Source organism: Nerophis lumbriciformis, linkage group LG13 (assembly GCF_033978685.3).
Source record: "Nerophis lumbriciformis linkage group LG13, RoL_Nlum_v2.1, whole genome shotgun sequence".
Lineage (NCBI taxonomy): Eukaryota > Metazoa > Chordata > Actinopteri > Syngnathiformes > Syngnathidae > Nerophis > Nerophis lumbriciformis.
In genome coordinates, this window is record NC_084560.2 from 37,415,421 (window position 1) to 37,427,311 (window position 11,891).

At 30.5% G+C, this 11,891-nt stretch overlaps 1 protein-coding gene across 2 annotated transcripts in view; it reads left to right on the forward strand.

Annotated features, from left to right (window-relative positions):
* Window positions 1–11,076, forward strand: part of hao2 (hydroxyacid oxidase 2 (long chain)) — a 22,124-nt gene extending 11,048 nt beyond the window's left edge. For both annotated transcript variants that reach the window (XM_061970876.2, XM_061970877.2), the window contains exons 4-9: window positions 2,955–3,106; window positions 6,227–6,510; window positions 8,567–8,785; window positions 8,855–9,013; window positions 10,746–10,815; window positions 10,881–11,076. In XM_061970876.2, coding sequence (XP_061826860.1) covers window positions 2,955–3,106; window positions 6,227–6,510; window positions 8,567–8,785; window positions 8,855–9,013; window positions 10,746–10,815; window positions 10,881–10,936 — 940 coding nt within the window. In that variant the 3' untranslated portion in view covers window positions 10,937–11,076. The remainder of the gene's footprint in view (window positions 1–2,954; window positions 3,107–6,226; window positions 6,511–8,566; window positions 8,786–8,854; window positions 9,014–10,745; window positions 10,816–10,880) is intronic.
* Window positions 11,077–11,891: the final 815 nt, after the last annotated feature.

Here is an 11,891-nt window from a genome sequence, read left to right on the forward strand (position 1 = left end):
TGAGGCTAGCGAGCTGGGAGAGGAGGAAACTCCCAACGAGTTCACACGTTTCTGCTCCGTCAAAACTTCCCATAGTGACGTCAAATGTTGCATTGTTCTTTTTTTGCCATGGTGTACTGTTGTGGATGAGAATGGAGTTTTTTGCGTGGATGATGATGTTTCTTTCGTTGCCTGTGATTGAGTCGTAGTCTGAGGCGAAGTCTAGTGCTTGAGTCAGTAGGTCTTGCGTGATGGAAGGGTAAAATTCCTCGATATCAAAGGAGATAAAGTTGTGCTGTTGTTTGTCTTGGATGTTGTTGAACCATTTGATTACTGCTGCTGTATTTCTCCATTGGTTGAGTGGTGTTTTGTCCTTGATTTTTGTGTTGACTCTGTCCAGGATTATTTTGCTGATTTTTCCTATTTCAGATTTAGTTGGGTTTATTAGTCGGCATGTTGGGTTATTTGCAAAGTTGGGTTTGTGGTCCTTCAATGTGATGAAGGCTTCCTTGTTGGCTGTGGCGTCCACCCTGTCCTCAATGTCCAGTTCAGCCGCGATCCTTTTATTTTCCAGGTGGATGTTCTGTAAGGTGTTGGGTTGCGCTTTTTTGTATGATTTGGTGATGCTTCTGTCCAGTAAGGTGTGGTGTTCTGGTATGTCCATTCTGTAGAAGTTTGTGGTTTTATCGGCAGCTATGATGAGGTTGTTTACTTTCTTGATGCGCTCCTTGTCATTTTTCAGCTTGGTGTACATACATATATACATGTTTGTACATACATATATATATATATATATATATAGTCTCTAGGTCAGGGGTCGGCAACCCAAAATGTTGAAAGAGCCATATTGGACCAAAAATACAAAAACTAATCAGTCTGGAGCCGCAAAAAATTAAAAGCCATATTACATACAGATAGTGTGTCATGAAATATAAATTCAATTAAGAGGACTTAAAGGAAACTAAATGAGCTCAAATATAGCTACAAATGAGGCATAATGATGCAATAGGTACATAGAGCTAGCCTAAATAGCATGTTAGCATCGATTAGCTTGCAGTCATGCAGTGACCAAATATGCCCGATTAGCACTCCACACAAGTCAATAACATCAAACAAAACTCACCTTTGTGCATTCACGCACAACATTAAAAGTTTAGTGGACAAAATGAGACAGAAAAAATAATTGTAATAAAACATGTCCTAGAAAGTCGGAGAAAGTTATATAAGTAAACAAACTACAGTGAGTTCAAGGACCGCCAAAATTAGTAGGACAAAACGGCGCTCGCCAAATACTTGAATCAGTGAAGCATGTTTAATATAAACAGTGTGATTTATAACAATTAGGGAGGTTTGTGTCATGTTTTTCCTCCTACAGAAACCATATTAAAACCAAAAATATGTTTTTCCCCTCATCTTTTTCCATTTTTCATAAATTCTTTAAAAAGCTCCAGAGAGCCACTATAGCGGCGCTATAGAGCCGCATGCGGGTCTACAGCTGCGGGTTGCCGACCCCCGCTTTAGGTTAACTTAATTTCTATCCGTCAATTTTAAGTTTTTATTTTTTTATTTTAACTCATAAATTTTAGAGGGATGACGAATTAAAAAAAAAAAACCGCACTATAAATCTTGTGAACCCAAAAGGGCCCCACTCATAAATGTTTTTAAAATAAGTCATCTTTTTTTTTTAAATCACATTTTTTACATTTAACTCTTGAATCTCAGATCAATTTCAGATACATATCTGTGGATTATAAATTATTTTTTTCACTATTTTTTTGTTTGTTTTATATGCAATATTTCCGCCAAAATGTATTTAAACGTGTAATATTTGATGTGAATTAATTGGAGCGATAAATAGGTCAATCATTTGATTGTGATCATTCATTTTTATATATTTTATTTTTTGAGCAATGACAGGATAACAAAAAAAACACAAAAATTCTTAGGGACCCAAAAGGGTCTCACTCATTAAATCATACATTGTTTTATTTTCAACATTTAAGTCTCTAGGTCAACTTTATTTCTGTCAATTTTAAGTTTTTATTTTTTTATTTTAACTCATAGTTTTTTTGAGATGACGAATTAAAAAAAATTGCACTAAAAATCTTGGTGATTCAAATGTGCCCCACTCAAAAAAAATTTTATAAATAAGTCATACATTTTTTTTTAAATATACTTTTTTACCTTTAACTCTTAAATCTCAGATCAATTTCAGATATATCTGTGGATTAAAAGTTATTTTAGCATGATTTTTTTTATATGCAATATTTCCCCCAAAATTTATTTCAAAATGTAATATTTGATGTGAAGTAACTGTAGCCTTAAATAGGTCAATCATTTTATTTTTTTTATTTTTTTATTTTTTTTTAGCAAAATGACAATCCCACTAAAGTTCTCAGGGATCCAAAAGGGTCCCACTCATAAAAGTATTTTTATTTTATTTTTACTTTCCACACTTAAATCTCTAGATCAACTTCAGATCTGTCGAATAAAAGTTTTTTTATAATTTGCTGTAATGTTTTTCGTTATTATTATTATTTTTTTGCCTTTCTCGTCAAGGAAAATGTTTTTTGTTTTTTTATATACGACAAAAACACAAAATACCGTATGCAATATTTCCCCAAAAAATATTTCAAAATGTAATATTTAATGTGAAGTAATTGGAGCCTTAAATAGGTCAATAATTCATAACAACATTGATTTTGATTCATTATTATTTTTGGAGCAATGACAGTTTAAAGAGAAAAAAAAATCTGTCTTGGCAGTTTTGTGTTACTAGAGTCAACATTGCAACTTTTTATCCTTAATTTTTTTTCCTGTTTGCTCTTTTATTCCACTTTTTATGTTTTTTAAGTAATAGTGTTTTGAGAATGTGGCGCATTCAAATGTGTATTATCTAACCGCACTTTGGGCACCTTGGTTAAAACCACTAAAACCAACATTGCTGAGTAACGTTCGACCGTCTCCATGTCCAGGATCCGCCTGAGACCTCGCATCCTGCGGGACGTGTCGGTGAGCGACACCAGGACCACGGTGCAAGGCACAGAGGTCAGCTTCCCCGTGGGAATCGCACCTACGGCCTTCCACTGCCTGGCCTGGCATGAAGGCGAGGTGGCCACAGCCAGAGGCGAGTCAGCTCTTTTTTTTATTTCCAAAAACACAATTTCTACTTCTAATGTGTGACAAACAATCATTTTTGTTTTTAAATTGTCTAAATATTACTAGAATTTACCACTAGGTGGCAGCATGTTATCACAGTCATGTTATAAAGTGTCTAAATAATATTAGACTTCACCACTAGGTAGCAGCATGTCATCACAATCATGTTTTAAAGTGTCTAAATAATATTAGACTAACACGAGGTGAAGTCTAATATTATATATGAAGTCTAAGATGTTGTTATTTTGTTCTTTTCCTGTATCTGGAAAAAATATTTAATAAATAAATAAAGAAGTAATTTTCTTCTTGTAAATAATTAAGAAAAATATTTGTTACAGTTTCCTTTATTTTTCTGTTGTATTTTAATTTATTGATATAGTATTTGTTTACTTTTTAATTTGATGTGATAGTGTACTAATAAATAATATATCATTCTTCAACTAAAAAAATCAGATCATAAAACTATTTATAGTCAATCAACTACATGTTTAACATGAAAAAAACGTTTTTTTAATTAAATTTTCAACAATTTAGCATTTTTGTTCCATTCCTTTTATTTGAAAAAAATTTAATAAATGAAAAAAGAAGCCAATTTTATCAATTGATTCTTCTAAATAATACAACTTATTAACTTTTTTCTTCTAATGTATCTTTATTTATTATTGCTAACATTTTGATATTTTTCTTTACTTCATTTTCTTATGTATTATTTTGCAATAATAATATATATTTTTAATATTTTATTTTTACTTTTCTCTATTTGATGTGATATCGTGCATTAACATGTAATATAAAATTAAGCAATCAGATTATAAAACTATTTATAGTCAATGTATTACATGTTTAACATGAAAAAAAAATCTGCTACAATTTAGCATTTTTGTTTTTTTCTCTTTTATTTTAAAAAAAAACACACATTACATGAATGTTTACATGTTTTTATTTATGTGCCAAGATAGATTGTAATAATAAATAGTATACACATTTTCAACAAAACAATCAAATTATAAAACTATTCAAAGTCAATCAATGAAATGTCTAACAGCAAAACACATTTCATAAAACTGCCCAAAATGATCATTTGTCTTACTTTCTTTATATTTGACAAAATATTAGATAATACACATTTTGAATGCAGGCATTTTATTTTATTTATTTTTTCCTTTTGTTGATATTGTTAGAAATTTTGTTTTGATGTTTTTCTTTACTTCTTTTTATTGTGTATTTTTTGCAAAAGTTATTTTTTTTTAACTTATTTTTCTTTTTCTTCAATTAATGTGATAGAGTGCCTAATTGTGTAATATAAAATTAAACATCCATCCATCCATCCATTTTCTACCAGATCATAAAAATATTCATAGTCTAGTATTTATAATACATGTTTAACATGAAAAAAACTTTTTTAATTAAATTTGCTACAATTGAGCATTTTTGGTTCTTTCTTAGTATTTGGGGGAAAAAATTGAATAAATGAAAAAAAACATTTTTATCAATTTATTCTTCTAAATAATAAAACTTTTTTTAAACTTTCTTCTTCTAATGTATCTTTATTTATTATTGCTGTTTTTATTTATGTAACAAGATAGATTGTATTAATAAATAGTAAACACATTTTCAACAATACAATCTGATTATAAAACTATTCAAAGTCAATCAATGAAATGTCTAACAGCAAAAAAAAAATTTAATTGCCCCAAATTAGTTTTTTGTTGTTATTTTCTTTACATTTGAAAAAATATTAAATAACAACAATTTTGATTGCAGGCAAGTTCACATTTATTTTTCTTCTAGTGATTTGTTTTCTTTTTACTTTTGTTGATATCGTTGGAAACGTTTTGTTTTTACATGTATTATTTTGCAGTAATAATATATTTATTCATTTTTTACTTTTCTTCATTCAATGTGATATAGTGCATTAACATGTCAATCAATTACACAATTTAGCATGAAACAAACATCCATTAAATTTGCTACATTTTAGCATTTTGTTCCTTTCCTTTTTATTTAAAAAAAAAAATTACATAAATGAAAAAAAAGCTATTTTTATCAATTAATTCTTTCATTTTTATTTTTTTTTACTTTCATCTTCTGACGTATTTTTATTTCATATAACTGTTTTTTATTTATTTGACGAGCTTGATTGTAATAATAAATATTCACATTTTCAACAAAACAATCCAATTATAAAACTATTTGAAGTCAATCAATGAAATGTCTAACAGCAAAAAAACATTTCATAAAACTGCTCAAAATGATCATTTGTGTTATTTTCTTTATATTTGACAAAATATTAAATAATAAAAAATTTGAACGCAGGCATATTCACTTATTTTCTTCTTTTTTCTTTACTTTTGTTAATATTGTTGGAAACTTTCTTTAACATTTTTCTTATGTATTATTTTGCAATATTTTTTTATTTTTTTTAACTTTTTCTTACTTTTCTTCATTTGACGTGATAGAGTGCATTTTATGGGATATAAAATTAAACAAGATTATAAAATATTTATAGCCAATCAATTACATGTTTAACGTGAAAAAAACGTATTTTTATTTAAATTTGCTACAATTTAGCACTTTTGTTTCTTTCCTAGTATTTGAAAAAAAAAATTAAATGAATGAAAAAAAATGCAATTTTTATAAATTGTATTCTTCTAAATAATACAACTTTATTTTACCCTTTCTTCCAATGTATTTGTATTTATTGCTGTACTGATGGTGTGATAGTGTGTTAAAAAATAATAGAAATGTTATTTTAATTACAAACTTTTCCCAGTCAATCAATTACATTTTATTGGGGGGAAAAAAAAATCACTGAAATTGCAAAATGTTTTCTTTTTTGTTCTTTTCTTTGTAGTTAAAAACACAACCTAATACAAGTATTTAAAAAAGCAAACATTTTTATAAATTTCTCATTTGAATATATAATTTTTTGTCAATTTTCTGACATTTTCCTTAATTTCTCAGTGAGCTCAAAATGAAAAGTGAATATTTGTCACGTGTCATGTGTCAGGTAAACGGCGAGCGATGTTTACCGTTTTGCTGGCCTTTTCTCTGCGAGAGTAACAAAGATGGCGTCTTGTCTCGGCAGCCACGGAGGCCCTGAACACCTGCTACATCACCAGCACCTACTCCACCTGCTCCGTGGAGGAGATCGTGGCGGCGGCGCCCACCGGCTACCGCTGGTTCCAGCTCTACGTCTACCGGGACCGCAAGCTGTCGGAGCAGATCGTGCACCGCGTGGAGGCGCTGGGCTTTAAGGCGCTCGTCCTCACTGTGGACGTGCCGTACACGGGCAAGCGCCGCAACGACATTCGCAACCAGTTCAAGCTGCCGCCGCATCTCAAGGTCAAGAACTTCGACGGCGTCTTCCAGGTGAGGTCCAATCACGCACCGGCGAGATAGCGGCTAACGTCCCTCCACAATGCAGCTTCTCCATCGCTAATGCGGCAAATAAAGTGCGTTTCTTCCAAGTAACCATATCACTGGAGGACAAGGAGTAGCCAAACATGCTAAGCTAGAGCTCCTGAATTGATTGATACAAATATCGACACTGACGATACCGAGTGATGTATCAGTATACGGGCGATACGACGGCGATTAAATTGATATTTATAATTATCACAAAGTCAGAAAAAAAAGCCAATAATAGTTTTTGCTTTTGTTCAATGGTTTTGTTTGGAGAGTCATGTCTCTTTATGCAACCAACAAAAAGGGATTTGCAACCAAAGTTTTTTTTGTTTTTTCTAAACCTTTGGGTTTAAATAATTTTTAGGTTAAAAAAGCATTTTTAGTTTGCAGCAGAGATAGGCTCCAGCACGCCCCGCGACCCCGAAATAGACAAGCGGTAGAATATGGATGGATGGATGGATAGTTGCAATAACTACAATGATTAGATTGATATTTAAAAAAAATTTTTTTTTATTTAATTAGTTTTTTACACACATATATACACATACACACATAAAAACAAAAACAACCTAATCGTTCTAGTATTACGACTAAAAAACAAAAGTTTAGTTTTTTAGTATATGTATGTATGTATGTATATATATATATATATATATATATATATATATATATATATATATATATATATATATATATATATATATGTACAATTTTTAGGTTAAAAAAGCGTTTTTGTTTGCTTTTCTTTAGTTTTTTAGTCGTGTGTATATATATATATATATATATATATATATATATATATATATATATATATATATATATATATATATATATATGTCATTATCAATTTTGATTTGAATTAAATACTTCAATACAATAAAATAAATAAATACATCTTCAAATGAATACATGTGTCATGAATACATTTCAATTGTAATTAAATAAATACATTTTCAAATACCTAAATGTGCCATTAATTAATTTTAATTGGAAGTAAATACATTAAATGAATAAATAAATCATCAAATAATTACCTAAATGTGTCATTATTATTTTACTTGGAATTAAATGAATAAGTAAATAATCAAATAATTACCTAAATATGTAATTATTAATTTTGATTGGAATTAAATACATGAATAAAATTAAATTAATAAATACATCTTTAAATAATTACCTAAATATGTCATTATTAATTTTGATTGGAAGTAAATACATGAATAAAATTACATGCATAAATAAATCAAGTCATTACCTAAATGTTTCATTAATTAATTTTGATTGGAATTAAATACATGAATAAAAATAAGTAAATAAAAAAATCATCAAATATATATACGACGAAAAAACTAAAAAAACCAAACAAACGCTTTTTAACGTAAAAATTGTATATGTATATATATATATATATATATATATATATATACACACACACACATAAAAAAACGTTTTTGTTTGCTTTTTTTTAGTTTTTTTGTCGTATAAATACACACACACACACACACACACACACACACACACACACACACACACACACACACACACACACGTGTATATATATATATATATATATATATATATATATATACACATACATACAGTATGTATGCTTCCTTTTAGCAGCATTTGTCATGTTAAATTTTAATTTTGCCCTCAAAATTCAACACACAATACCCCATGATGACAACGTAAAAAAGTTTGTTTTAATTTTCATGTTAAGTCCGTTATTTTTGTTTGCAAATCGTTTTTTGTTTGCATAAAAATACTCCCATTTCTCTCTATGATTTTGCACGATTGATTTGATTACAAATAAAATGTAATTACATGGCAGCGCCGTCTTCCGAGACAGACCGATAAAAAGGCGTCTAACATATTGTTCAGAAGAGGCTCCACCCACAAAATAAAGTTGAGTCTTTTCGTGTTGGGTCCTATTAAAGGCGGATGTTTCTCTCCGATGTTGGAAAACAATTGAGTGTACTTTAAGAATGACGGATGCACAATTCAAAATGGCGGCGGTCAGGAAGCGGCAGGCCCGGAGGAGTACGGCATCCCGGCCAACACTTTGGACCCGTCTATCAGCTGGAAAGACGTGTACTGGCTGCAGTCCATCACCAGGCTGCCCATCATCATCAAGGGCATCCTGACCAAGGAGGACGCCGAGCTGGCCGTGGAGCACGGCGTGCAGGGCGTGGTCGTGTCCAACCACGGCGGCAGGCAGCTGGACGGCGGCCCAGCCTCGGTACGTCACTTCTGCCGTATCTTATCTTCTCGCCGCGTTTGTGCTCCCTCTAAATCAAAACGTCCACAGATCGACGCGCTGTCTGAGATCGTGGACACAGTGCAGGGCCGTATCGAGGTCTACCTGGACGGGGGCATCAGGACCGGGAGCGACGTGCTCAAAGCGCTGGCCCTAGGGGCCAAGTGTGTGTTTATTGGCCGTCCGGCGGTGTGGGGACTCGCATACAAGGTAGTATAGAGTGTGTGTGTGTGTGTGTGTGTGTGTGCGTGTGTGTGCGTGTGTGTGTGTGTGTCCTTCTCTCGTCTGACTGAAACCTTGTCATTTGACGCAAATATGTGCGGCCATGAACTGTCTGACGTCATGTTTTCAACCCAAAAACAACGTAGGAACAATGTTAGAATAATAATAATAATAATAATAATGAATTAGATTTATACTTAACACAAATAACATGGAGGCTCAAATGGAACAAAACTGAACAAAAATCTTCAAATAAATATTTAAATGTGTCATGAATCGATTTTGAATACAATGAAATACTTAATACAATCAAATAAATAAATACATCTTCAAATAAAAAAAAATATGTGATGAAATAATTTCCATTGGAATTAAATACATAAATCTTCAAATAATTAAATGTGTCATTAATAATTTTACTTGGAATCATATACATGAATAAATAAATCTTCGAATAATTACTTAATTGTGTCATGAATTAATTTTGACTGGAATTAAATACAATAAAATAAATAAATACATGTGATCAATTATTTTAATTGGAATGAAATACATACATCTTCAAATACTTAAATGTGTCATTAATTAATTTTAATTGGAATTAAAGACATGAATAAAATGAAATGAATGAAGAAATCTTCAAATAATTACCTACATATGTCATTATTCATTTTGATTGGACGTAAATACATGAATAAAATTAAATGAATGAATAAATCTTCAAATATTTACTTAATTATGTCATTATTAATTTTGATTTGAATGAAATACTTCAATACAATAAAATAAATAAATACATCTTCAATTGAATAAATGTGTCATGAAAACATTTCAATTGGAATTAAATACATCTTCAAATACTTAAATTAATAAATAAATAATACAATAATTACCTAAATATGTAATTATTAATTTTGATTGGAATTAAATACATAAATAACATTAAATGAATAAATGCTGTAAATCTTTAAACAATTACCTAAATATGTCATTATTCATTTTGATTGGAATTAAATACATGAATAAAATTGAATTAATAAATAAATCATCAAATAATTACCTACATATGTCATTATTAATTTTGATTGGAAGTAAATACATGAATAAAATTATATAACAAAAATATCCTCAAATAATTACTTAATTGCGTCATTATTAATTTTGATTTGAATTAAATACTTAAATACAATAAAATAAATAAATACATCTTCAAATGAATGAATGTGTCATGAATACATTTCAACTGGAATTAAATACATCTTCAAATACTTAAATGTGTCATTATTTAATTTTATTTGGAATCAAATACATGAATCAAATTAAATGAATAAATAAATCATCAAATAACGACCTAAATGTGTCATTATTATTTTACTTGGAATTAAATGAATAAATAAATCATCAAATAATTACCTAAATATGTCATTATTAATTTTGATTGGAATTAAATACATAAATAAAATTAAATGAATAAATACATCTTTAAATAATTACTTAAATGTGTCATTATTATTTTGCTTGGAATCGAATACATGAATACAATTAAATAAATTTAAAAAAAAATCAAATAATTATACTACCTAGCGTTAGTATGCTAGCAATTGGCTAACATTACCAAGGAGCATTTTCCTTTTGGAATGGTTTGGAATTGGTGGAGAAATGTGGAAATGGAAAACAAGTGTCCATTCCTTTTGAAAGGGAAAACTTACATGTGTTCTAGGGCGAGGAGGGCGTGCGCGAGGTGCTGCAAATCCTCAACGACGAGTTCCGCCTCTCCATGGCTTTATCAGGTGCGCCTTGTTAGGGCCTCTTCAACCCTGCGTCCGCCTGACTGTCACGGCCTTTTATCGTGCAGGTTGCAGGAACGTGGCCGAAATCAACAGGAACCTCATCCAGCTGTCCAAACTCTGACCATGCAGAAGAAGAAGAACATCTCATTCATCACGTCCACAAAAACATATTTGACTGTATTATATAGAAATAATACGCTGCTGTACATTCACACACAGTAGGTGATGTGTGTTGGTGCAATAAATGCATCCATTGGTTTATTTGGTCATTCTTCTTCTTCTTCTTAGGTGCATAAACATTGCAGGTTAAAAAAACAACAACAACAACAACAACAAAACAAATGCATGAGAAAAATGCTGCAAGTTGATGAAACAAAACGGGAGCTAGCTCGGCTAACAAGGACTTAGCTAACACTTATCATTATGGGTTAGCAACACAAGCACAGCTATTTGAGCTACATGCTAATATTATATTTTAATATCATTCTAGGTTAGCAAGACAAGCATTGCTATATGAGCTACATGCTAACATTACATTTTAATATCATTCTGGGTTAGCAACACAAGCATTGCTATATGAGCTACATGCTAATATTACATTTGGATATCATTTTAGATTAGCAACACTGGCATAGCTATATGAGCTACATGCTAACGTTACATTTTAATATCATTCTGGGTTAGCCACCCTAGCATTGCTATATGAGCTACATGCTAATATTACATTTTAATATCATTTGAGGTTAGCAACACTGGCATAGCTATATGAGCTACATGCTAATATTACATTTTAGTACCATTCTAGGTTAACAACTTTACCATAGCTATATGAGCTACATGCTAACGTTACATTTTAATATCATTCTGGGTTAGCTACACAAGCATTGCTATATGAGCTACATGCTAATATTACATTTGGATATCATTTTAGGTTAGCAACACTGGCATAGCTATATGAGCTACATGCTAATATTACATTTTAGCACCATTCTAGGTTAACAACTTTACCATAGCTATATGAGCTACATGCTAACGTTATATTTTAATATCATTCTGGGTTAGCTACACAAGCATTG